General features: G+C 41.0%; 3 protein-coding genes across 7 annotated transcripts in view; 1 reads left to right on the top strand and 2 right to left on the bottom strand.

Annotated features, from left to right (window-relative positions):
* The window catches only part of LOC122671267, a 71,477-nt gene extending 70,495 nt beyond the window's left edge, over nt 1-982 (top strand). For 2 of the 3 annotated variants that reach the window (XM_043868398.1, XM_043868397.1), the window contains exon 24: nt 577-982. In XM_043868398.1, the coding sequence (XP_043724333.1) occupies nt 577-684 (108 nt within the window). In that variant the 3' untranslated portion in view covers nt 685-982. The remainder of the gene's footprint in view (nt 1-576) is intronic. The other variant, XM_043868396.1, reaches the window with a different exon arrangement.
* Nucleotides 983-6,529: 5,547 nt separating this feature from the next.
* Nucleotides 6,530-16,360, bottom strand: LOC122670970 (selT-like protein). 3 transcript variants are annotated; one of them, XM_043868030.1, is made up of 6 exons: nt 16,138-16,360; nt 15,990-16,063; nt 14,185-14,503; nt 12,887-12,986; nt 12,794-12,837; nt 6,530-6,542 (listed from the first exon to the last, which is right to left on the bottom strand). In XM_043868030.1, the coding sequence occupies exons 1-5, from the start codon at nt 16,306-16,308 to the stop codon at nt 12,821-12,823; spliced, it is 681 nt and encodes a 226-aa protein (XP_043723965.1). In that variant the 5' UTR covers nt 16,309-16,360; the 3' UTR covers nt 6,530-6,542; nt 12,794-12,820. The 3 variants fall into 3 exon arrangements, with proteins under 3 accessions (XP_043723965.1, XP_043723962.1, XP_043723964.1); XM_043868027.1 differs by lacking the exon at nt 6,530-6,542 and having other exon boundaries at nt 12,589-12,837; XM_043868029.1 differs by lacking the exons at nt 6,530-6,542; nt 12,794-12,837 and having other exon boundaries at nt 12,865-12,986.
* The window catches only part of LOC122670969 (N-(5'-phosphoribosyl)anthranilate isomerase 1, chloroplastic-like), a 54,112-nt gene continuing 42,139 nt past the window's right edge, over nt 15,490-27,462 (bottom strand). The window contains exon 7 of the mRNA XM_043868026.1: nt 15,490-15,515. The gene's annotated coding sequence lies outside the window, so the exon portion shown is untranslated. The remainder of the gene's footprint in view (nt 15,516-27,462) is intronic.

Below are 27,462 nucleotides of genomic sequence, written 5' to 3'. Positions count from 1 at the left end.
TGGGGAAAGACATTTTTCAAAGTGATAATCATTCTTGTTCAACTCTTTCATTGGTTTACCTTGACATTTTGTGGCCTTTTTATCATATTCTGTCCATTTACTGTCTACATTTCTTGAAATAAGTTGGGTCTCTAATCTATCCTCGTTATATTTATTGCTTCATTTCCCATGGCCATTCCCCTCTGGATTCTACTGCATAACAGGTCATCCTAACATTGAAGCGTATCCCAGGACTCCAGACAGTAATTCTTGCTATCTGATTGATAATAAGCCGGAATTAGCATTATGGTACTGTTCTTAAGTATTTGTGATAATAAGTGTGTTGTGAAAAGTTCAGAAAAAGTCTACGTTTTCTGCCAGGCTGTCACCTTGCTAGTTGGGGTGAAATTTCTTCACTAATTCACAAGCCAGTCTTATGCTGTGATGTTTAATATGATTATCATAGTTGTTGAAAGAGTCTCAATATCACAATTAATTCTTCTCTTTCTGCAATGCACCCTGCATATATTACATGAATTCCATTGAAATAATTATCAATCCTGTGTCTAAATTGTTTTTCCTTGTTAATTCTACCAGAGGCTGAGCAGGCGTACTGAAGAGCTACAAGATGGGGCTGAAAACTTTGCAGCAATGGCAAATGAGCTGGTCAAGACAATGGAAGGACGGAAATGGTGGAAAATATGATAAGAGGCTGGCATTGCACTGAAACATTTTAATCACTTGCTTCATTTCCGATAGGACCCATTTTGGATGGAAGATTTAAGCTCTCGCAAATCCTGACCAAGGAATCTACCAAATAGTTGATCCAGAGATCTGAAAAGGTGTCACATGCATTAAATAGTGTGATACCATTCTACAAGGGTACAATGCAGGAAGAATGTAAATTATGTAACCAGCTCAGCTTACATGCTTAAATCTTAAAACTGCAGGTTCTGTTCATTGTGTTTAATTATATTATTGATGAAGCAGGGCTATTTGAAAGACGAGTCAGTATCATTTTCTATACCATCATATGTAAATTATATGATTGATTTTAGTAAATGGACTAAGCAAAAGGTCAGCTTGGATTAAAATTTTGTTCAGTTACTGTAGAAGGTTACCCATCTCATTTCACTACAGATGGTGAAATTTTGTTCAGTTACTGTGGAAGGTTACCCATCTTATTTCAATTCAGGTGGTGTAACTAAAGCTTTTCTTTTTCGAGCCTGAGGTTACCTAAACATGGAGTACATGACAAATTGCTTAGGAGTTAGTGGTATGTTGGATTTAGGACTCAAGTGATCGGTATCTTTTAAAGTGATCTTTTTCCTTGCAAATCTTCGACAATGTTGAATTCTTCAAGATTTATCACTCTTACTGTCCATAAGAGAGAGAGAGAGAGAGAGAGAGAGAGAGAGATGTCCTCTATATGGGATAGATCCAAGCCTTTTTAAGGACTGTAACAAACCATCCTAGGCACTTTCCTGAGTCTAATTACCTACTCAGTTCTGCAAAGTCAATTCTAGTTCCTTTTCTTGGCCGTCTATAAATTGTTTGTCACCATCACACAAATTAATTGATATGTTCTTAGTCTCATTAAAAGAAAAAATGGTACTTGGAAAATTTATCATATTCAGACATTCATGATTTAAAAACTCTTTTATCCCAAATAAAGCTAAACCAAATTTTTTTTTTAATGAAAAAGAAATCTATATATTAAAAAGAGAGTAATTTACAGGTAAACCCTTAGAGAGATGCCCAAATTTCTGAATAAGAGTTTTAAGAGCCAAGAGATGTAGCATAGAAATATGATTAGCGTCTTCTAAACATTTAAAAGAAGAATTAGTAAAATTAGCTGTACGATCAGCGAATTCTAAAAAAGTTGGGAGGAGATTACATTGGATCTTATAGGAATCCGGAAATAGAAAAAGATTGTTCAAGTCTCTGTTCAGACTCCTAACTAAGCTAAGCCAAATTTTGTATTAACCATTTTTCCTTGAACTTTTGGGTTTTTCCAAAGAGAACAGTCCTGTTGGATAGAGCGAGTAATAGTTTGGACTTTGGAATTGTTACGTCAAGAAATCGTTCGGTGGTCCCTCGAGTGCTGTAACATGCAAAAAGACCAGGATGACAAAGGAGAACCGGTGTGGTTCCGGCCAAAGACTCTCCGATGCTTAAGTTAGATCTTTCTGAGCAAACAGATGAATGATAGAATTCAAGATATTCAAGATGATTTGAGGGGATGGAGTACCTTCCCTTTTATAGTGGAATGTGGCGGTGTGGAGAGTCCCAGTCGATGGCGAGTAGTTCTCGTACTTCATAGAGTCCCTGGATAGCAGGGTTCTTCCTTAGTTGGTTGTCTTCCCGTGGGAGGTAGTGTCCCAATGGGGTTGATGTCCTTAGTGGATAGACCCTTCTACATAGTAGATAAGGTCCTTGGTGTTTGAGTCCGTCAGGACTACGAGACTGATAGGCGGTGGCCTAGAGTCTTGGAGATGATGCATGTCTTGTTGATGGCGGCAGTGGTACCTTGATCTTAGACCAGGGTCTACGCTTGTACTTGTCCAAGGTCACACCTGTAGAGGGTGATCATTCGAATCGGCGCTTGTGGAGGGTGGTCCTGCGGTCCGCGCCCGTGGTTGGTCCTTTACTGGTCCTGTCATAGTCCACCTCCTTGGGCCGGGACACGTGGTGGCCTCCGATTGGTTGGTGTGAATTTGGGTTTATCATTTGCCCCCCACTCTCTTGGTTAAGATGTCCAAGAGAGTAGACTTTGCACTTTTGTTTTAAAGCTTTGTCTCCCTTGCTCTCTTCTAGTTTCTTCCTTTCTTGGCTATTAACCCTTGGCCTTTTTAGTGGCTTGCCCAGCCTTGGCTTATTTAGTGTTGTTTACTCTTGATCTTGATTACGTCCGCGGTCTCGGTCACGAACTTGTCGCCTCCTTGCGCCCGTGCCTCGATTTCACGTTCTTTGCTCGTATCTCGGCCTGTTTGTGCTCATCCACGCCCATTGGTATCGCTCGACTGTCCACACCACACCGGTTGGCGCCGCTAAATTGTCCGCGCTCGTTGGCGCCAGTTGACCACGGCCCTTGGCCGTGGCCAAACCCCCCCCCTGTTTTTTTCTCTTTCTTCTCTTTTACATTTTCTCCTTTTCTCTCTCTTACTTTTTCTTCTTCTCTTTTCTACTTTTTCTCCTCCTCTCTCCTACTTTTTCTCTCTTCTCTCTCTTCTCTCTCTTCTCTCTCTTCTCCTTTGTTTTCACTTAGGAGTCGACGCCCATGAACTTGGACCCTTGGCTCTCTTTTTTTTTTTTCACTCTTTCTTCTATCTCTTCTCTCTCCTTGTCTCCTGTTTTTTTTTGGTAAAAAGTATTTATTAATGCTCGAACAATGTTCCAGTAAAGTCGGAGTACAACTGGAGGAGAGTACACTCAGGGGGTGGGGGGTTCAGCCAAATCGAATTAGATTGAGAGGATGCTCCGAGTGAGGCCAGCTGATCTACCACAGAGTTGGCTTCGCGAAGGGCATGCACGAAACTGATGTGGCCAAAATTTGATGCTAGGAGTTTACAATCTTGTAGGATAGCAGAAACTCTCCAAGGACATTCTAAGCTGTAATCATTGAGGGAGTTAACCACGAGAAGGTTATCACTTTCTATAATGAGATGGGAGATACCCAATGAGAGTGCCATGCGAAGTGCTTCACGTATTGCCAGGGCTTCTGCCACAAGCGCAAAATTCCACCCAAGTCCAACAGAGAAACCACAAATGAAGGAGGCATTGAATGATCTGCATACACCTCCCATTCCAGCCAAGCCTGGATTACCTAGGCTAGCACCATCGACGTTGAATTTCAGGAAGGGGGAAATAGGCGGAATCCATCGTACCAGCCTGACCGCCCTCCGACGTGGCTCCGAGAAATTTTGAAGATGGTCCCTGGATGAGGCTATAGCTCTGAGAATAATAGTTGCCGGGTTGAACGGAATATGCCTGTATATTAAGTCCCAATATGTTGTCCATATATTCCATATAAGGTCGCAGAAAAGTGATACTTTGAGCCAATTGTCCCTGTTAAGCTAGGAAGAAATATTCAAAACAGATAGAATTCCTGATGTAACCTCTTGATGCATAAAGAGATGTGAAAGACCTAGCTGATGCCAAATACCCTCTACTTGGTCACAGTTGACGAACAGATGAGAGGGGGACTGAGTGTGTTGCTGACAAATATGGCAATAAGGGTTTTGATTGAAGCCTCTTAGATTAAGGAGATCAGGAAGGGGAAGTCTGTGATGAAGAGTTTTCCATATCAGATACTGAACCTTTGGCGCAGTAGGGAGATGCCAGATTCTTAACCAACGCTTGTCATTTGTGTGTGATTCACCCCTGATGGCCAAACTATAGGCTAAAGAGACTGAAAATGTGCCCGTCGAGGTTCCTTGCCATACAATACGATCAATACCAAGGAAAGTGGGTAGAGGAATGGAGAGGATTCGAAAAGCTATATTGGGGGGCCACCAATGGAAGATTGATGCCAAAGGGCCGTGGCCCTCTTTTTTTTTTCTTTCACACTCATTTTTCTATCTCTTCTCTCTCCTTGTCTCCTCACCCAAGAGGTTGAAGCCAAAGGCCATGGCCTCTTGGTCTTTCTTGTCTTTTTTTTTCTCTCTTTCTTCTCTCTCTCTTAAGAGTCGACGCCCATGGATGGCGCCCATGGCCCTTTGGCCGTGGTCTCTTATCCGCGGCCATTGGCCGTCGTCACGCCCATCCGGCTTTCGTGCTCATCCGGCGTCCGCACCCATTGGCTTGTTCCCGCCTTGACTCATCCACGTCCATCTCCGTTGGTTCATGCCTGTCTTCTCTGGTATATAAAATATTTGCTCTCCCTTTTTTTTTTTTTTTTTTGTATTGAGTCGAATTGGTCTTTGGCCATAGACACATCTTTACTCGAACCTTGACCTAGACCCCTCGCGAACTTCAACCTTGGACCTTGAGCCTCGAACTTCGACCTCGAACCTCAAACCTCGCCCATACCCATGGTTTATCGCCTAAGGCCTTTGGCCGTGGCGGAATTTTTTTTTTTTTTTTTTATTCGAATTGGCCTTTGGCCATATACACGTGTTTACTCGAACCTTGACCTCGACCCCTCGTGAACTTCAACCTCGAACCTCGTCCTCGAACCTCGCCCATACCCATGGCCTGTTGTCTACGGCCTTTGGCCTTGGGAGAAATTTTTTTTTTTTGTATTGAGTCAAATTGGTCTTTGGCCATAGACACATCTTTACTTGAACCTTGATCTCGACCCCTCGCGAACATCGACCTCGGACCTCAAACCTCGACCTCGAACTTAGAACCTCGCCCATGTCCATGGTCTGTCTTCTACGGCCCTTATGGGTTCACTTGTTGGTCATTGCAGCTCGCTTTCCATTCTCCCTGGTCGGCGACTTGACGTTGGGGAAGTACCGCCCAAGTAAGTAGTCTCCCTTCTAGGAGTTGTTCCTCATCCCTCGTATGTGGCCGATAGGCCTTGGTAGTCATTCAACCTTGGTGGCCTTGCTGGCATTGTGCCTTGGTGGTCCAGAGACCTTGGTGGCATTGTGCCTTGGTGGCATTGCACCTTGGTGGTCATCGGACCTTGGTGGCATTGCATCTTGGTGGTTAGTGGACCTTGGTGGCATTGCACCTTGGTGGTCTATGGACCTTGGTGGCATTGCGCCTTGATGGTCTACGAACCTTGGTGGCATTGTGCCTTGGTGGTTTAAGGACCTTGGTGGCATTGCGCCTTGGTGGTCTACACACCTTGGTGGCATTGCGCCTTAGTGGTCTACGGACCTTGGTGGCTTTGAGCCTTGGTGGTCTACGAACCTTGGTGGTATTGCGCTTTGGTGGTCTACGGACCTTGGTGGCATTGCGTCTTGGTGTTTTGGAGGTGATCCGATCGATGGGTAGAGTAGACGAATGTATCCCAATATAAAATTTTAAATTATCCTTGAAAACTATAATTGTAATGTGACTTACTGTGTACCGTGGCTGACAGTCGACTATGCTACTGCTACTGTGCTCCTCTTACTGGTAGTACTTCTTTAGGTGTTCTGAGTTCCAGGTGCGATCTATCTTCTTGCCCCCTGGAGTTTTCAAGTGGTAGGTCCCGGGGCGTATCTGTTTGAAAACTATATAAGGTCCTTCCCAGTTGGCCGACAGCTTTCCCTCCTTCCGTGGTTGTGATGCACTTGCCCGTCGTAGGACTAGGTCTCCCTGGTGGAATAGCCTCTCTCTAACTCTAGAGTTATAGTACTTGGTTGTTCGCTGCTAATATGCCATGTTCCTTAGGAGTACCTTCTCACAGACCTCATCTAAAAAGTCCAAGTTTGCTCGGAGTCCGTCGTTGTAAGTACGCTCGTTGAAGTGCAGTACCCTGTGGGACATGGCGAGGACCTCTACTAGTGCTAGTGCCTCTGTGTCGTATGCTAGGCGGAATGGGCTTTCTCCTGTGGGTGTCCTTACTGTGGTTCGGTACACCCATAGGACGCTTGGTAGTTCCTCGACCCACTTCCTTTTGGCTCCTTCTAGCCTTTTCTTAACCCCTTCTAGCAATGTTCTGTTTGTCACTTTCACCTGACCATTGGCCTGTGGGTAGGCTATCGAGACAGATCGATAGTCAATGTTGTAGCTTTGGTAGAATGCTCTGAATTTGGGGTTGTTGAACTATTTCCCGTTGTTTGAGACTAATATTCTTGGTACCCCGAACCTGTAGATGACATCATCACGGACGAACTTCTCCATTTCATTCTCTATTATTTTGGCCAATGGCTTAGCCTCGACCCACTTTGTAAAGTAGTCTATGACGACCACCAAGTACTTGTGGTTCCCGGATGTTGCTGTGAAATCGCCTAGGATGTTCACCCCCCACATGGCAAAGGGGATGGGGTTAAGGATCAATGTCAATTTGGTGGCGGGTAGATGGGGTATTGGGGCAAACAATTGACATTGCTCGCAAGTTTTGGCATACTGTATTGTTTCTTCTTGCATCCGTGGCCAGTAGAGTCCCTGGCGGAGGATTTTGTAGGCTAGAGCTCGCCCTCTCATGTGGCTTCCGCATATCCCCTCATGGACCTTTGCCAGGGCATACTTGGCTCCCTTGGGTCCTAGGCACTGGAGTAGTAGTGCTGTGACCCCCCTCTTGTATAGTACTCCATCCACGACGGTGTACTTTGCAGCTCTCATCCTTATCTTCCTTGCTTCGACGTTGTCTTCTAGTAAGATGTCATTCTGTAGGTAGTTGAGTATAGGGTCCATCCAGCTAGGTCCTTCCTCAATCTCGTTGACCTGCTTCTCCTGATGTGTTGGCTCATGCAGTACTTCAACGTAGACGACACTGGCCAAGTTTTGGAGCTCGTCGTTGGCTAGCCTGGACAGGGCATCGACGGTGGCATTCTCGATATTGGAAACCCGAACCATCTCGAACTTAGCAAACTCTTTGATCAATGCTTGAGCACGTGCTAGGTATGATGCCATTCGCTCAACCTTCGCCTCATACTCTCTATTCACTTGGTTCACTACAAGCTGGGAGTCACTCCGGATGGATAGGTGTGTAACTTGGATGGTCTTGGCTGCCTGGAGTCTAGCTAGTAGTGCTTCATACTCTGCTTCATTGTTGGATGCTTAGAAGGTGAATCGGAGAGCATACTGGATTCGAAATCCCTCGGGGCTGGTGAGTATGAAGCCAACCCCACTTCCTGCTGCGTTACTCGAACCATCCACGAACATCTCCCATGATCCTTAATCATGCTCCTCTGGTTCTTTTGCTTCTGGTTCGATCTCCGATATGGTGCATTCGGCAACGAAGTCTGCCAAAGCTTGGCCTTTGATGGTTGTCCGTGGTTGGAACCTGATGTCGTGCTCACTCAACTCTACCGCCCAGGCTATCAATCGTCCGGAGACGTCTGATTTGTGGAGTACCTTCTTCAGCGGTAGGTCGGTGAGGACGATGATAGTATGGGCTTGGAAGTATGGTCGTAGCTTTCTAGTTATGATCACCAGTGCGTAGGCTACCTTCTCGATCTTTGTGTAACTGGTCTCTGCATCAATCAGGACATGACTGACATAGTAGATGGGTCTCTGAACTTTACCCTCTTCCTTCAATAGGACGGCGCTTACTATGACTGGGGTGGCGGTTAGGTAGATCTGCAGTTCTTCATTGGGCTCTGGCTGCCCAAGCAATGGTGGACTCTCCAGGTACTCCTTCAGTTCCTCAAATGCCTTCTGACACTCCTCCATCCATGCAAAGTCCTTTGGAGTTCAGAGGTTCTTTAACGTCTTGAAGAATGGTAGGCACTTGTCTTCCGATCGTGACACGAACCTTGAAAGGGCTGCGACCCTTCCATTCAACCTCTGCACTTCCCTGACTGTCTGAGGTGATGCCATCTCTTGGATGGCCTTGATCTTGGATGGGTTGGCTTCTATTCCCCGTACTGAGACCATGAACCCCAGGAATTTCCCTGATGTTACACCGAAGGCACACTTTGCGGGGTTTAACCTCATCTGGTTCTTTCTCAGTACCATGAATGCTTCCTCTAGGTCAGTCAAGTGTTGGTGAGCTTGGACGCTCTTCACGAGTATGTCATCTACGTATACCTCCATGTTGCGTCCGATCTGTTCCTCGAACATCTTATTGACCATCCTCTGGTAGGTGGCTCCTGTGTTCTTTAGCCCGAACGGCATGACGCGATAGCAGTAGTTCTCCTTGCCCGTTCGGAACGCAGTGTAGGACTCATCATCCTCATGCATGAGGATTTGGTTGTACCCTGAGCAAGCGTCCATGAAGCTCAGCATCTCATGGCCGGCAATAGCATCGATCAACAGGTCTATCCTGGGCAGTGGATACTCATCCTTTGGGCATGCCTTGTTCAGGTCTATATAATCGACGCACATCCTCCACTTCCCGTTGGGCTTTAGTACCATGACCACATTGGCGAGCCATGTTGGGAACTTCTCTTCCTTAATGAACCCAAACTAGCTCAACTTCTCGACCTCTTCCTTGATAGCTGCTTGTCGGTTGAGGGCAAAGTTACGCTGCTTCTGTTGGATGGGCTTTCTAGTTAGGTCTACATGTAACCGGTGTTCTTCTATGGACCGTGGTATGCGTGGTATGTCAAAGGTCGACCATGCAAAGACATCCATGTTTGCTTGGAGGAAACACCCAAGCTCATCCTTTTGCTCCTTGCTCAATAGTGAGCCAACCTGTACGACCTTGGAAGGGTCATCCTTGCTAAGTGGCTATGGGACGAGGTCCTCCACTGGCCTTTCTCTTCTCTCCGTCAATTCATCTCTCTGGTCACTGACTAGGTTCTCTATGCAGAGTGCCATCCCGCGGGTGTTGCCATTGTTCTTCTTGATGAATGTCGCGTATCACTCCCGGGCTTTCTTCTGATCTCCTCAGACCTCGCCTACCCCATTCTCAGTGGGGAATTTTATCTTCAGATGGAGGGGTGATACGACTCCTCTAAGAGCTATCAAAGATGATCGCCCTAAGAGGCCGTTGAAGGATACCACGGACTTGACAACCATGAAGTTCACCATGATGGTCACTTTCCGAGGGTGTTCTCCGAAGGTGACGGGTAGTTCTATGGTGCCTCTAATGGAGGCGGTGGCGCCCGAGAATCCGTGGAGGTAGGTGGGCTCTGGCTTGAGTTAGTCATCCCCGAACACGACACACAAACATTCCATAAATTAAGACGTTTGCTTAACTCATTCACCTTGATTCTCAGTCAATCGTCAGTACGGAGCTCTTCAAATCGGCGTTCGATGCCAAGTACACTGTCCCACTTACTAATACGCCCCCGAGCCGGGTCAGTCAACCTAAAGAGAGTGTACAACGTGGGGAGAGATTAGTGCCTTAGGGCTAGAAGAGTTGGGCCCCATAAGTTATCAAACAAGGCTAAAATAAGGGACCAACACATACAGCAAGGCTATATCATGTGCCTGTCCATGTGTCTGTCCCTCTCGGACTTTCCCACCGGCAGATCTAGGTTCTCAGGGACTGGCACTTGCATGTGCATGTCCCTCTCGGACCTCCCACCGGCAGATCTTTCTCAGGGACTGGCACTAGCATGTGCCTGTCCATGTGCCTGTCCCTCTCGGACCTCCCACCGGTAGATCTTTCTCAGGGACTGGCACTTACATGTGCCTGTCCATATGCCTGTCCCTCTCGGACTTCTCACCGGCAGATCTAGTTTCTCAGGGACTGGCACTTGCATGTGCCTGTCCACGTGCCAGTCTTGCTGTTCATGCCATTCCGAGAATGGTTTTGCAGCCCCAAAGTCTGGGGCTAAAATGGGGTATTCTTAGGGGTTTTTAGGGGTCTCTTTGGCCATGAGAACAACCCCAACCAAGGTGCCATAGCACACACCAAACATGGGTTTGTAAACCCCATGATCGATTAGGTTTTCCTCCATTAAAATACATATGGAAAGGAAACTCATGGGTTTGGGTATTGGGTATTGGGGTTTTGAAAGGGCCTTTAATCAATGTTATTTAACAACCCACAAACCACACCTCTATGGTCTTCCATGAGGGTTGGTGAAACCCATAAATGGAGGTGAATCCCCAACTTAGGGTTCATAAATGGAGAAAGGGTGAAAGGGGGTTCAAGGTAGGATTAGGTGTCTGTATAACTAAGCTTCAAAGATTAGCCATTAATGGCCTTTCCATTAGGGTAGATGAAGCATTCATGGCTCATAATTCCAAACCCTAGGTCTATAAATTAGGAAGTGAGAGAGAGAGAGAGAGATGCTCACCAATGTAGGAGAGCAAGCTTGAGTTCCACCTCTCTTCCTTCTTCTTCTTCTTCTTTCGTTCCTTCTTCCTTCTTCTTCTTCTTCTTCTTTTTATATGCTATCACCTAGCTTCTGCTAACTCTGATGTTATTAATATTAATCCTTTCCTTTTACCTATTATTTGTCATTGTGAATGAGTTAGTCTTGGGTACTGCATCAGTGATTCTGGTGGTTAGAGAGCGTATTGATACGCTTCGATTGCATTCCCCGTGGTTCAGGGATGGGGGTGTGACAGTTGATCTGACCCACAGTCGCTGGTACATTAGGATCAAGTGTTGGTTCCACGGCCGCCTCCATGGCTACTTCGGGGTTGAGGTCGACTACCTCAACCTGTTGGTTCTCTGGGACCTCCCTCTCCTGAGAGGCATGGTCATTGACTCTGCGACGTGAGCGCTCCGGAGGAGGTGATCCATTCTCCTCCCTCGCAGCATGATTGGTGGAGGGAGCGGTCTTCTTTCCTCGTGGTGTCATTGAATGAGTATGGGATTGAGCTAGTAGATATGATGGCTAGCATCGTTCCCATAGACGGCGCCAATCTGTTGCGTCAAGAAATCGTTCGGTGGTCCCTCGAGTGCCGTAACCTGCAAAAAGACCAGGATGACAAAGGAGAACCGGTGTGGTTCTGGCCAAGGACTCTCCAATGCCTAAGTTAGATCTCTCTGAGCAAACAGATGAATGATAGAATTCAAGATATTCAAGATGATTTGAGGGGATTGAGTACCTTCCCTTTTATAGTGGAATGTGGCGGTGTGGAGAGTCCCAGTCATGGCGAGTAGTTCTCATACTTCATAGAGTCCCTGGATAGCAGGGTTCTTCCTTGGTTGGTTGTCTTCCCGTGGGAGGTAGTGTCCCAATGGGGTTGATGTCCTTAGTGGATAGACCCTTCTACATAGTAGATAAGGTCCCTGGTGTTTGAGTCTCTCAGGACTACGAGACTAGTAGGCGGTGGCCTAGAATCCTAGAGATGATGCATGTCTTGTTCATGGCGGCAGTGGTACCTTGATCTTAGACCAGGGTCTACGCTTGTGCTTGTCCGAGGTCATGCCTGTAGAGGGTGATCATTTGGATCGGCGCCCATGGAGGGTGATCATTCGGATCGGCGTCCGCGGAGGGTGGTCATTCGGATCGGCGTCCGCGGAGGGTGGTCATTCGGATCAGCGCCTGCTGAGGGTGGTCATTTGGATCGGCTCCCGTGGAGAGTGATCATTCGGATCAGCGCCCGCAGAGGGTGATCATTCGGATCGGCGCACATGGAGGGAGGTCCTACGGTCCGTGCCCGTGGTTGGTCCTTTACTGGTCTTGTCATAGCCCACTTCCTTGGGCCGGGACACGTGGCAGCCTCGGATTGATTGGTGTGAATTTGGGTTTATCAGGAATCATCACTCTTGCGTCTGATTCACCTGAATGCATTCCAACATTCTTAGTATGCTCTTCCAATTCCATTAGCCAATCTAATATTTGCTACTGGGGTTACCCGTCAGTATTATTTTTTAACTCTACTACAAGCGGTGTCTTTTTTCTGATACATTTTTTTTCATACCAACGCAACAAAAATTGTAGTCAGGCTAGTTTGTAAGAACGAACCAATATTTCAATCAAAATTTTGGCTTCGTCTGTACTAACTTCCACATGCATGGTTCTACTTACACCCACAACTGCAGGTTCTTTCTTACGCTTCCGTAGATAGTCTTCCTTTAGCGCGCCCCCCCACCCCACCCCACCCCACCCCACCCCAACACTACAGCCAAAAAAACATTGTTTGTACAATCAGGGACTGCAACTGGAAGGATATGAAATGCTGAAAATGATTGACAAGCAACTGTGCAGAAGTACAAGATTAGAGAAGATGAGCAAGGAAGCTTGGAGATAGGAAATGAGTTCTTCAAATTTTATACATACAATCGGGATCTCATTCATATAGAATATTTACCACCGAATCTAAGATTTTGAGTCCTGAACTTAGGCTGCACCTGTCTTGGCACCTATCAAAGGATTTCCATTTCCCCAGTTCAATGCGACCAGACACCTCCAGCATCCGCGATTCTTGAATTCCCCAATTCAATGCGACCAGACACCTCCAGCATCCACGATTCTTGAATTCCCCAGTTTCTGGCTGACGAGCTCTCTCAACTCAAATTCACTAGGGAACCTCTGCTCCTTCAGTTTTGAGAAAACCTACAATGTCCAGTTTGGGGAGGGGGGGGGGGCAGATGATGGAATGGTGAATGAAGATACATAGACACAAAAATACTCACTATAGTCGCATCTAAAATATGGGTGCAACTCTTGTAGGACCAGAACTTCTTGTTTCAATTGGGTGAATCTATCAACCTTGATCAACCATTAGTGAGTAATCCCAATGTGGGTGTATTTGGTCAGGGAGATGCAGAAATAGTACTTCTAGGATAAAAGAGTGAATCTTTCCTTACGCCAAATTAGAAAAATAAAAGAATTTCAAGTTCCCTTTTTACGTATATAGAATTCAAAGATAGAAATACAAAAATATAAAATAAATATAGGATAATAGAGGATATAAAATAGGAATATATAGAATGGAAGTCTTGCTATATCTCCAAAGAAACTTCCACCAAAGTGGTGAACTAAGAAGTTGTAACCTTCTTTTAATTGCCCCTTGTCTTACTCCCAAAAGTTATTTAATGCAGGGGTAAAAAAGGATTTTCAAAAAGTCAAAAGTTATTTAATGTAGTTTTCATGTGAAATGACAGGATTTACACTCATTTTAAAAATAAAAAAAAAAAAAAAAAAAAAGTGTCATCTTAAAAGTGCAAAAAAGAGAGGCAACGACTTCTTAATTTTGGTTATAAGATTTTCCCTTTACTTATAAAGCCCGGTGCCGAGAGACAGTTACATACACTTAAAGTTACCAACAACAAATTCATAAGCAAAGTAGTCTATAGAATGTTAGAACATCATCACATGAGGCACCACAGCCATGGACTGAGATTCTACCATACTCCATTATAAACAAAAATCAAAATGCTGCAGATTGCAGGTCAAGGAATCAATGGAGTAACTTTCAACTGGATTGATTTGTCATCTCCAACCATACTCAAACATAGTAATTTATGCTCGGTAACAGCAAGTCTAAGACCCAATTCAAGCTTAAAACTTGCAATGGACCTTGAGCCTGATAGTCCAGGCCCACTCTTGCACATATATGTGAGAGACCCTCTAATCAGCCTATGTCCAGTGTACAGGCTGGTACCAAACAACCAACCATAATCTAGCCCAAGATATGAGCTTCAGTGACAATAGGCAGGTTCAGACCATCTTTAGCCTGTTGGCTATTAGGTTGAAACATTTTAGATAGCATAGAACAGCAGTCTACATAATAGAATGAGAAGGGTCTTACCAATTCACCATTGCAATAAACTTCAAAAGCCCCAGAGCTCTGCAAGAAGGATTGCACAACATTGCCAAGAAGCCAAGTGGATGCAATGGTTCCAAATCTATTCGCACGCAAGGAGAAGTACCAAGGAGGTGGTGTCATAAACCCCAGCCTAGGGAAAATATGTTCTCCAGCCATTAATATCCCAATAACTCCTACTTGAACAACTGGTACCACTTTGCTAAGTAGGCGTTTTGGAAGCTTTGGGGGATGATTTGCAAGAATAACATCAATACCAGGAAAAGATGTCTCCAGCATCTTCGTAATTGTCTTCGCAGTTCCCCTGTCAAAGGCAATGAGATGACTTAAATATTACTCAAATCCATTTCCTTTCCCTGATAAATCACAAAACATCTTAGAATACATATAATCATAGTAGTATAAGTATAATATTCTTCCCAAAGTAAAAGAAGACAGTAAACTTGAAAAAATTCACACAAGTATGAATTAAAAAATGAGGTACATACGAATGAAATTCTTACTAGTATGAATGAAATATTGGTGTACATAGGAATGGTTTTGCGTCCAGCTGGGATTCTATTCTGTATGACTGACAAATTGTGACTTTTATGACCTTTCTGTTTATAGTTTTATCTTCTTGTTAGAGATCATAGAGTTTCGGTTTGGGGGAATTGGTGGGGAGTAACTATCATCTTTTTGTTCAAAGGATTGAAAATATGAATCATTAGACCAGCTATGATCTACAATGCGGAATGCTAGACTGTGAAGAATATAGATAAACTTGGCATAGCAGAGATGAGGATGTTGAGATGGATATACGGGAAAACTAGGAAAGATAAAGTAAAGAATGATCATATTAGAGCTGGGCTGGGAATAGCTCCGATTCAAGATAAACTTAGAGAGAGTCATTTGAGGTGGCATGGCCATGTTCAACGGAGGCCTTCAGATGCCCCAGTTCAAATGAGTGACCTGATTCAGATTGAGGGAACCAAAAGAGCTAGAGATAGGCCTAAGTTAACCATAGGAGATGTGGTGAAGAAAGACATGCTTAGCTTAGGCCTTGCTCCTTTTATGACTTCAAATAGAGCTGATTGGAGAGTGAGGTTGACTCTATTTAGTTGGGTTTGTTTGTTGTGATGCTGTTGTTGTACTACACTCCTTTCTCAAGGTCTGGGGCTCATTGTTGAGCAGTTCAGATGCGACTCGTAGCTAAGTTGGGTTGATGCTTTAGAGTTTGTGTCATTGTGTGCTCCTTCCTTTTACTTTTATATTTTTAATATTACGTTTCTTCTGGGATCCATGTAGCTGACCCTATCTAATTGGGATAAGGCTAAAAGGCCACCAAGTTATCACTTCAAAAACAGGTGTCGACCCTGCAATTACCCCAACTGTATTGTACATTAAACTCTCTCTTTCGACAATTTTCAGTAACACTTGACAATTGAGTTTCCTTTTGGCATCAGGATTAGAATGGCCTTACTAAGATCATAACTAGAAAGAAAGACAACAGATTTAAAGTCAACGCATTGAAATCTCTCCAACGGTGATACCAAAAAAAAAGTAGTCGAATTGTAAGATCTGTAAGTGATTAAAACACTGCAAGGTTACCAAGATTACATCTAAATTGATTTAAAATGATAGCATAAAGACAAGGAACATCACGCAACAAAAGGACTTAAATGCAGAAACTTTTGTTCAGACAACCAATAACCAAAACAACAATTAAGCCCAAAATCCATGCAATTTGCCATACCAACATCAAATTGAGTAACAATGGAACAAAAATTAAAAGGAAAACAAAGAAAAACCCGTAAGAACAGGAGGAGCAGAAACCGATGTTGATGGTGTTGCCATAACCGATGCCTCCACCACCGACTGTTTTCTGCGAGACAAATGGTGCAAAAGTGAGTAGAAATTATGTAGAAAAAAAAAGAAGAATTTAAGAATTCCTTTTACCTGTGAGGGGAAATCAGGGGTTGGTTGAACAACTGGCTGAGGATGGTGGGGATGGTGCTGATGGTGCTGATGTGAGGGCTTCGGTGGCGGCGATAGAGTGAAGAGGTTTAAGATGTCCGAACAGAAGAGAAACACAGGTAACCCTACCAGAAGCATCTGAACTCGATCCATGGCGTGTGATACAGAGAGAGGAACGGAGAAGGATAGAAGCAGCTGGGGAGTCTGGACTCTGAACGACTTCAAGAGCTCCCTAAGATTGAATCAACGGAGATCTCGATTGACTTATACCGGTCTCAAAACCAAACCAGAACCGAATCGAACCGACCGAACCTTTTACGTCGAAACCATTTAATAAATAGTTTCATTCGAATCGAATTGAATCGAATCGAACAATCTAAACCACGCATAAACCGTTTAAACTGATTAATATATACAGAATAAGTTAAGTCATTCATGGTTGGAATAATCAATTACAGTAAAAATAAACAAATCCCACTAAAATTTTTTAAAATATTCAAACCTTTTGAATAGAAAAATAACACACATCAACAACTATAACTTTACATAATTATTAAAAATATATATATAACAATAATCAATTAAATTCAATGTTAAATTTACATACATCTCAATAAAAAATTAATAGATAAAGAGGTCGATTGGATAAAAACTAAAAAATAAAAACTAATTAAATTGTTTAAAGCTATTTAAAACTAAAACTATTGACATTGTTTAAAAAATTGTTCGATTTTAATTTTATCTAATAAATCTTGCACCAAACCGAATCAAACTGTTTACGTTGAAACTGAACAAATTAACACCCTTAATTTACGACTACGATGTTTCCTAGCTGCTTTACATGTAGAACAAAAGTGTACCAAGGTTGATATACCATGGACATCTTTGTCGTACATCTAGGAGTAGATTTGTTTTTTTAGGCATTGATTCCTTAATAGCAATGCACTGCTATTCAAGATGTGTGGTTCAGAATCTGTTGATCGACTTTGGAATTGATTCTTTGTCTAGGAAATGGATACCTGGCTCGCTCCTTCAACAACCCTTTTTCCTTTGTATCCTATGGTCTCACTAAGAGTTGTTGATTTGATCGATTCCAATTCTCATACTTGCAAATCTTAGATTGTGAGGTTTTGGTGGCCACCGGTTATGGCTTATGCCATCGATTCAGCACCTATTCTCATGTTTGAAATTGAAAACTCTTACACATGAAGCCCAACTTCTAATGGGATGTTTACTAATGTTGCTCATATCCAGTCTGATTGAATTGTGGATCAATACAGAAGCAACAAAATACATGGCTTGAGATCGAGGGGGATTCGTAGATTATCAAAAAGTTTTGGATGGTTCCTAAAATATCTACATGGAAAATGACACGAGTGAAGCAATACAAGAAGTTGGTACCTATCAGTTAACTTTGCATACATGGCGTAGCTTACTTCTTCATGATGTGTTATATATACCGGAATTTCAACATAATCTACTTTCTATTTCTGCATTTTTAGTTTTAAGATATATATTTTATTTTGACGGTAATTTGATGGAAATACTTTCCAATGGTAGTATATTTGGACAATGTTTACTTGAGAATGATTTTATTAAATTTTATTTGGTAGATCATGTTGTTTCTTCTTCATATTTTGTGATTAATAGTGATAATGATTTTTAATCAATCACTTATCATGTTAGACTATATGACATATATGTCGTGATAGGATGACCATGTTCACAAGAGAGGCCTTCCAGGCCCACTCGCTAAGGTCAACCTACCTACATGTGAGCCTTGTTTAGTTGGTAAGACCCATCAAAAGTCTTTTGGAAATTAAGGCAATTCGAACTTCCCAAACCCTAGAGCTTGTCCACTCAGACATCTACAAACCAATAAATGTGAAGGCATCTCATGGTGCTTTTTATTTCTTTACCTTCATTGACGATTATTCATGCTACAGTTATGTCTTTTTTATCACTTATCGCTACAAAGCATTAGATTGATTCAAACGCTTTGTAGCAGAGGTTGAAAATTAATAAGGCAAAAGTTTAAGAACTCTGCGCACTGACCGGGGATGTGAATATTTATCTGACCAACTTAAAGAACTGTGTATGGAAAAAAGAATCACCAGTCAATTGACCATTTATTATACCCACCTACATCATACCCCGCAACAAAATGATGTAGCCCGCAACAAAATGATGTAGCTGAGAAAATGATTATAATATTTTGGGGAAAATATAGGGACACCCCTTCAACTATAGCCTGTTTTCATATACACCCCCTCATCTATTGAAAGTAAGTAAATTAGTCCATCAAACTAACTGCCGTTAGTTTTAAATGTTAATACTCACCCAACCATTTTTTAAGACTAAATTGCCCAAATTAAAAGTTTGAAGATGAAAATACCCTCTATACCTAAATCCTCCCACCCTTCACATTTTTTTCATGTTGCCTTAATTTCTACCCAAGTGAGCTCATATTTATAAGTTCCTTTTTTTTTTTTTTTTTTCTGATCATCATGGCTTTTGTGGTTTTATTTTTCAATAACCAGAGAATGGAAGGGCAAAAATAAGCACTTCTTGTTGTTGACCTGATGAAAATATCAGATTTCATTCTCCTTTGTTAAGAGGAGGGAGATGGGAGCGGTACAAGGGAGTGATTGGGGGGGGGGGAAGTAAATTAATAGAGGTGGGGTGGGGCGGTACAAGAGAGTGATGGGGTGAGGAAGATAGTAGAAATTGGGGGTGGGGGCGGTACAGGAGAGATGTGCCCAACCCTATGGCAGATTAGGGGGAAAAAAAGGCATGATTTGTATTTAGTATTTACCCCTAAAGGGTATTTTCATCTTCAAACTTTTAATTTGGGCAATTTGGTCCTAAAAAAATGTCTGGGTGAGTATTAACGTTAAAATGAATGGCAGTTAGTTTGATGGTCTAATTTACTTATTTTCAATAGATGAGGGGATGTATTTGAAAGATTTTAAAGATGAGGGGGTGTACATGAAACAGGTCATAGTTGAGGGGGTGTCCCTATATTTTGATATTCACTCAATTTCTCTCGTTTCACATTAAATGTGCGCTGAGATTAGAAAACGGATGCTTAATTGAAACCATTAATACTACCTACCAGTGCTTCCACTCAGACCTTTTTCTTCTGAGTGATCTACAAATCAATATTAATGTCCAAATTCAAAGGTAAGAAATTAGGGTTTATTTCTCTTACTCGGGTGGTATAAATCTAAGACTTGGAACCCACGATATAACATTGACTTGGGATCAAACTTTGTATCTCTAACATAAGGTCCAAGGTCAAATACTTGGAAATTTTACAACAAAATAGATGTGTGCCCATTGTTTGTAAAATGAACAAAAGATTTTGAGATCTCCAATCTCACCATTTGGAGACATTTCCAAATTCAAATGAGGGTTTGACATTTGAAGGATTTTTTGTCAGTTGGGTTTTCCTTGTTGGAGATTTTTTGGTTTGATAGGGTTACTATGTTTTGTGGGTTAATTTTGGTTTTTGATAGTCTTTTTTCATAATGAAATCGAGTTTTTATTTTTTTTGAAAAATAAAGAATAACATGAATGACAAATCTAAAACCTTTTTAACTGCATTTTATTTTTAGGGATAGACAACCCTATTTGGTCGCATGCAGTGTGCGGCCCTATGTCTGACCGCTAAGCCCCCAGGGATCTCCACCTTTCCAAGGGGGTGTGACAGTCATTTCGCGTGGCCTTGTTTGGGCACAAGGGCCGCACCCTACATGCGACCAGGTAGCTTTTTTTCTCCCATATTTTTAATATATATTTTTTAAATTATTGGATAGCTAAGGAACTCCTTCGATAGTTTTCCATGTGTTAAATTTAAGGACCGAGTTTTCCTTCAGCAGTCATCCATTGACAGTGGTGTTTGATTGGTGTCCATAGGAAATCACACAATAGTGGGGGTAGTATCGACCATTCGTAAATAAATGTAAGGTATTTAGGACCCTAGGATGGTGAGTTTTTGTTCACAACGCGATCAAGGAAAACTTTGTTCGATTGCAAAATATGTCAATCTTAAACTATTGTCAAACTATTACCAAAAAATTAAACTATTGTCAAACCATTCTTTTGGTTTTTTTTTGTTTTTTTGTTTTTTTTTGGGATAAGAAAGGAATTTACTAAATAAAAAAGGCATGTGAAGAGCCTGTAGCTTCAGACAAACAAAGGTCATGAAGCCACGGAATGAAACATTACCAATCTGTCATACATATGATAGATAGGACCTTCTACTACAACATTCAAAGCCCATAGATTATACTGAAACAAAATCGAAACAAAAGAATAGAGGATGATGTAAACAACATATCCATCAAATGTAACAGCCAACAAACACTTTTTGGAATTTTATATGACTCAAAATACTCAAACTTTTCAAAAAAGGTTAATAAATCTGAATTTGATTTTAAATGTGATTAAATGGGAACCAGACGAAAAGATACGAATAAGGGCCATGGACTCTGGGATTGGTATTTGTACCCATATCAGTCTCGATCGATACCGATACTGATGTCGATATGAATTGGTTATATCAAACCGGATGGAGCATTTTGCCCCACAAAATACCGATAAGTTTTTTACAGGTTCACTGTTCACCTTTCCCTATCCCAATACCATTGAATTTTTTTCACTTACGGTTCCCCTGCTCGAAACGGTTCCCTAGTGCCTCTAATAAAAGGGGGGTGGATCCCACCCGGGCAGTGTCTTCGGTCAGGAGGTAGAATGATCATTTCAGCCTCCCTATGAAAGGAACCGCATAACCGTACCAATCAGCAAACCTCAGGGGATAAAGGTCCAATACCATCCATATGATACCCACATGTGTTTGAAAGAGCTTAGGTTTTTCAAAGTGTCACTCCTTCTATGAAAAGAGAAATTTCCAATCTAAAACAAAAGTGTGAATTTGAGGGATTTTAAATTAGATTTCTTTCACCTCTCATTGAAATTTTATTTTGGAATTTTAGAAGTTAGATTTCGTTTTCATCAACTACATTGGATTGTGCAAAGTTTCTTGCTTCAGTTTATTTCGCTTCATGCGATTGTGCATAAAAACCTTTCCCTTTATTTATTCTTGAGTTTATGCAGTTTAATTGATGAGTTTTCTTTCTCTCAGTACTTTACTGTTTGATTTTAATTTTCATAAAATATAATATTTTATTTTAATTAATATATGTATTTATTATTTCGAATCTATGGGAAGGGTGTTTAGGGGTGTTTAAATAATGGGAGAGGAATTGTTGCTAGGCTAGGTGGTCCATACACAGCACGGGGACCAATAAGAGTGCACATGGAGCATCCAACAAAGGTGAGATTTTTCAATATTTCACGGGGATGGGATGGTCATTTTGCCTTTTCTGTGTAGCCTTCTTTTTCCCATATAATGTATTTATAATTTAAAAAAAAGGGCTGATGTTCTCTATACGGTAGTGCAACCTGCGCCAAGACACACGGGCTGGGTATTCCTGCCATTCAGGGGGCTGGTGGTCATTTTGCCCATTTTGCACACTCACATGTGTCTGGACGCAACCAGCACCCCCAGCACAGAGAACATTTAGCCATATACAATTGACAGAATCGTTTGAATCTATCATTAATGTACATAGATCTCTCCTTTTGGTAATTTTCTTCTTCTTTTAGTCACTAATAAAAATGTAGATCATGAAATTTACCTCTTGTACATAGTACTAGAAGTCTTTTGAATAAAAACACTTCAAAAAACGAAAAATAAAAATTTGTGGAAATCTATGTTTTTTTTTTTTTTTTTTATAAATTCTAATTTTCTAGGGTTTCAGTTAATTCCAACCAATTTTGAGTTTTTAAACATTGAATGTTTCTTTCCAATACCAACAAAAATGAGTTTGACAAATTAGTACCATTGTTTAAAAATCGGATTAGAATTTGCAGAATAAACCGATTCGATATGGAATTGACTAGGGTACGCGTATTGAGTTTGATCAAGTCAAATTAATACCTAGATTCAAGAATGATTTAGATCGAACTAAATGGAGACTAATCCGTACTCAGTTTTGAGTTTTAAAACCTTGGTTCATACGAAAGTTATAGCAATTTATTTGTAGGAATAGAAATCCAACCGGTCACTAGGTGGAAACAATTCAACATCCCAACAATGAAATTTGTATTTGTTTATGAGATATCTAGTCTAGTAGTCCTTTTCTTTGGCAACAAAATGGAATTCTCCTCCGATTAAAAGGGGTATTTTGAAAAATATTAAAATCAATGGAATATTAATAAACCAACTAGATAAGAGAATTATTCCATTTTGGCGCCTATGACTACGGTCACCCGATTTGCAAGGAAATTTTCTCATATTTTCTTGTTATTTTCTTATATCCTATAGATACCATTCAAACCCATTAGTCAACAGACTCTTAATCATCCTAGGCATGACAAACCTCGGTCCTCTTTTAAAATTGAATTTTGACATTTTCATTAATCTTAAAGAAATGATTCAAAAACTTTGAAACACTAAAGAGAAGGTTGAGAAGAAACCTCCTCACGAGTCTGACTTCTATACATGGAGTCAACAGAATGACTGGACCATGAAAATTGAAAGAAAAAACAAAAAATGTAAGAACAATAACAGCCTGACCCGACCTGTTGAGTGAAGATCCATCAATCCTCATGGTGCCGTCCAATCAAAAATAAATATTTGGGCCCACCCCACATGTTTAACAAAGAGATGGAATCTCTTCATCTCATATTAAAGCTCCGTTTGTTTCCGTGCTTCAAAAATTTTACACAGCAATTTACCAGTTGAAAATTTTTTTAATGTTTTGGTTGTATCAAAAAACAAATATTCGAAAACTTTTCAACATTAAAAATTTTAAATCTGAACTTTTTTGAAGTGATTCCAGGTAAAATTTTACGCCGAAACAAACTAAGTCTTAGGAAAAAAAAAATACCTGCTTGGTGGCGCCTTCTACGTCCTCTCACAAGACATCGTGAAAATGACACCCCTACCCACTGGATGGATACCCAAGCCTGCTCCCCTATTGGCCCAAATTGTTAGTGTAGAGACCATGCGGCCGAATAGTGATCTTATATAAAATAGATTGGTCATTTTTGGATGTTTGTGGATGTGTAGTTTTAGAGATTTATTTGAATTTTAGACCATATAAAGCCACAAAGGTATAGTAAAAGTTTTCATACATGGCCATGTGCATGTGTACAACTGAGCGGCGTTAAATGTTTTCGGATTGACATATATACCTATCCAAAATGAAATAAATATCCCTCCCCTTATTTGTCGAAATCGATGGGTCACCTTCCCCTAAAGGTATTAACAACCATGTATTCTTACCCAAAAAAAAAAATCATATATATATTCTCTACTCTACATTTTTGAAGAAAAAAAAAATTCAATTAATTTCAAAGTAACAATTTTACAAATGGTGATATTGGATGAAATTAAAATTTTCACCCAAAAAAAAATGTTCTAGATGACATGTCTACGAAAACTAATATATGAAAGTGCATTAAAATTTAATTTTTTTTTGGTAAAAATTAAAATTTAATGAAGGATTGATGTAAAAGATCTCCCACGGCCTTCCCCCTTCAAATAAATAAATAAAAAAAAACTATTTATTTCTATTGAAAAATCCCATTGATTTGTAATGCATTCTTGAAAAGCTTTTTTTTTTTTTTTTTTTTTTTTTTCTTTGAACTATAAATGTAACAAAACTTTGGTTATAGTCACAGAGATATGTTAGGGGGATAAACTATCTCACTCTCAATCTTCAAATTATGTTTTTCTACAGTAAAAATGCTATAATCTTTGAATTAAAGTGCCTAAAGATGTTCTTTGAGTAAATTAATCCAACAATTTATTATTTGATATATGGGTAAAACTTGTCAAAATGGAATTCCTCAACAAGCTTTTAAACATGGCCAAATATGTGTAACGTAGCAGATCAAATTGATTCTAAATCTTGTGGATAGGTAGACTTCAATGTAATGTCATGTGCTCACATATAAAATTTTGGATCAAATAAAATTTGACACATGGTAAAATAGGGTTTAAAAATTCCGGACAATGACAGAGTGCACATAGGGGTGCAACTTTAGCCCTGTCGGCCCGAACCCACCCTGAGCCCGGATAAGGCCTGGGCTGAGATACATAGCCATGAGGGCAGGTCGGGGCTGTAAATTTCTAGTCCTGAGTCAGGGTTGAGTCGGGTTAGAGTTGAGGCTTCGGGCTAAGCTCGACCCAACCCAGCTCGACCTTGTTTTGAGTTATATTATAAAATATATATTGATATACTATATATATTATATACTTTAAATGTCACTCATATTTTGTTATATAATATATTATATATAAAGATAATAAGTGATAATATATTTTACTATAGTGTTATTTTATGTAAAATTGATAATTTTCTCCTTGACCTAGCCCAATTGAGTCTAATCCATGCATCTCTCCCTTCCCCAACTCCATGATCATGGCCAATCAGGATCAGCCAGGCCCGACCCTAAGGGCGGGTCAGGGTTGGGTTTTTCAGATCATGAGTCAGGGGCCGGGTCGGGTCTGGGCCCAGCTAAGGGGACTCAGGGTTGGATTGGCGTTTTAAAAAGCACGACCCAACCCAACCCGATCCTGTTGTAGCCCTAATGCACAATAATGGTTAGAGTATTGTAATTGTTCATGGACATACATAGGATGCATGGAAATATGTGAGTATTTGACTGAACTAGGCTATGAAACTTGACATGTGGCTGTCAAGTCCATCTACTATATATTTATAAGAAAAATAGTCCTAGAAGCATCTCAAACAAGGAATTATATAGTTCCAATCCATGAAGAACAAAATCCTAAATAACAATTATTTATCTATAGATTTTTCAATAGAAAAAAAAAGAAAAAGACATACCCTTTTGAAGATGTGAATCTAAAAAACTTTGTTGAATGAGTTGAAGAAGAAGACTTGAACCTCTCTTAGTAAATTTTAGAAGAAGGATTATAGATGATCGCAATTTGATGAAGCCACTAGAATTTTCAAGAATTTTCAAGGATCTCACAAGCACTCAGGGTGCTCACCCCAGCTGGACAAGTATACCACAACCCGGTATTTTGAGCTTCCAAAAAGATCCCATTGTCTGTGTGACCTTGAGATACTTATATCTCTAGGGTGGAGAAGACCAGCCATAAAGTCCAACCCTAAGTGAGATGCTAGCCACCTAATATCCATATCAAGAATGTCTCTTGGGCTTACCTTGACATTATCAAAAATGCTCCCAAACAAAAAAGGAACAAAATTATAAAACTGCCTTTACTAAAACCAAATCAAAAAATGGTTTTGCAAAGATAGAAAATAAATAATATTTTTTTTTATATCAATAAATAAAAATATTTTCACAAAACCATATTGACAATAAAACCTTTTATATTGGCAGTTTGTAGGTACACGTACACTTTCGTAATTGTCAAGACACTGGCAATGGAATATTAGTCACTAAGATCAACACTCAACATACGCGAGGTCTTTCCATGGATGGACTCCACAGACCTTATGTGTACTGACCATCAAGAGACTAGTCCTCATGTCTCCCATTGTCTGAGTAATTTTGACTTGCACCCCTCAAACCTATCACAATCCAACAATGCATACATAAACATGTAATACATCATGATAGGTGCGGTCAAGTCGAGAACTACAAAATGGCTCATCAGGATGATCATCAAAAACACCAGTCCACTAGCCAAGTAGACCAAAAACCATGGTACCAATTTAATTAATTTTACAAGCCACAAAATATAAATACCACATGATATATGCCACAAAATGAGAATATAGAAATATCCAATAATGTACAAAAATTACACAAAATAAATTTGTGTTCGGCCACACAATTCTAACAATATTCAATGGTCAAAATTGCCACATCATCATTCCAAGTGACACAATGAGAATACGCCGCTTAAACGAGTTTTCCCCTTGATTTAATCCTCATTGGACAAAACATTATGGCTATATCCAGTTACAACTCACAAGTGAAAGCAACTGAAGTGAAGTTAAATAAATACACAAAAACTTTCTTAGTTTTAATTTTGTAGTTAACTTCAAATTGGGATTTTCTCTGTGTAACTATGCATGGTTATACTGAGTTGCACTATCAAAATGTGGTACAGATAAGATAAAAAACAATTATGAAAGTTGACATCATTATTTATTGGACTGAGTTTTCCTCCACCCATGTTGAAATGGGATCTCATTCACCGCAGGTGGGAGAAAACAGGAAAGGATATCGAAAGGGTATTTTAAAAAAAGGGGCACTGTTCTTTGTGCTGCAATGCAGCCTGCACCCAAGCACATGGGGGTGGATGCAATGACCACCCTACCCCCTGCACAGACTGCCCATGTGTCTGGGCACAGGCTGCGCTGCGACACAGAAAACATTCTCCCTTTAAAAAAATACTAAAATCCTATAGATATTTGTAAACCCTAGGATAGTGGGTGAGCCATCCTCTATGGGTGGAGAGTCTGGCTCAAGTCCTCTTACAAGATCGGTCTTTGGGACTTGAACACCACGCACATAGAATCCAGAGGGGACCGAAAACCTGAGCCACACTCACGAGTGGAGGGAATCTTAGTCCTTATTTTTATGTACTCTCATGTTTTGCCCTTAGTGTTACACCCGCGCCCGAAATATACCCTTGTACCCCGGGGCAATTTAGACCTTACCAATGGGGTAATGCCATGGTAGGTGGCAATGGTCAACATTAATGACCTTGAACCTAAGATTTTATTATAAGTGTTCCCTCGAAGTCTTGGAAATACGGGCCAAAGCCCCGCAACTTTCCTTGAAATTTGGGCCCTGACAACAGCACCGGAGTCACAAATGAACTCACTCAAATTGAATCCGCTCGAGGATCCGCCCATGCTATTACCTGCCCTTTTGATTTATTTTTTTGTGGGACCCACATCCCCGTGTCCCAGACACCATAATTAAACTCTTGGACCAGGTAGACTCTCACCCTTACCGTTAATTGGTTGTTTGGGCCATGAAAGTAGATCCACAAGACTTAACTTAAGTAAATAATGGGTTTTATACCCTAACTTGAACCAAATGAGCCTTAGTGGACAAATAGGTCCTATGAACTTAGGGTGCACCCAAACATACGCTAACTAACTAAATGGACCTAATGGTGTAAGACATGGACCAAACTAGACCTAAGGCCCAAACTAAAACCCATTTATAGTCTAAGGGGTTAACTATGTTCTAAGGACACCTAACCAAACATGACCTAAGACC

This window comes from Telopea speciosissima, chromosome 8, assembly GCF_018873765.1.
Source record: "Telopea speciosissima isolate NSW1024214 ecotype Mountain lineage chromosome 8, Tspe_v1, whole genome shotgun sequence".
Lineage (NCBI taxonomy): Eukaryota > Viridiplantae > Streptophyta > Magnoliopsida > Proteales > Proteaceae > Telopea > Telopea speciosissima.
This window is presented reverse-complemented; position numbering and strand designations above follow the sequence as displayed.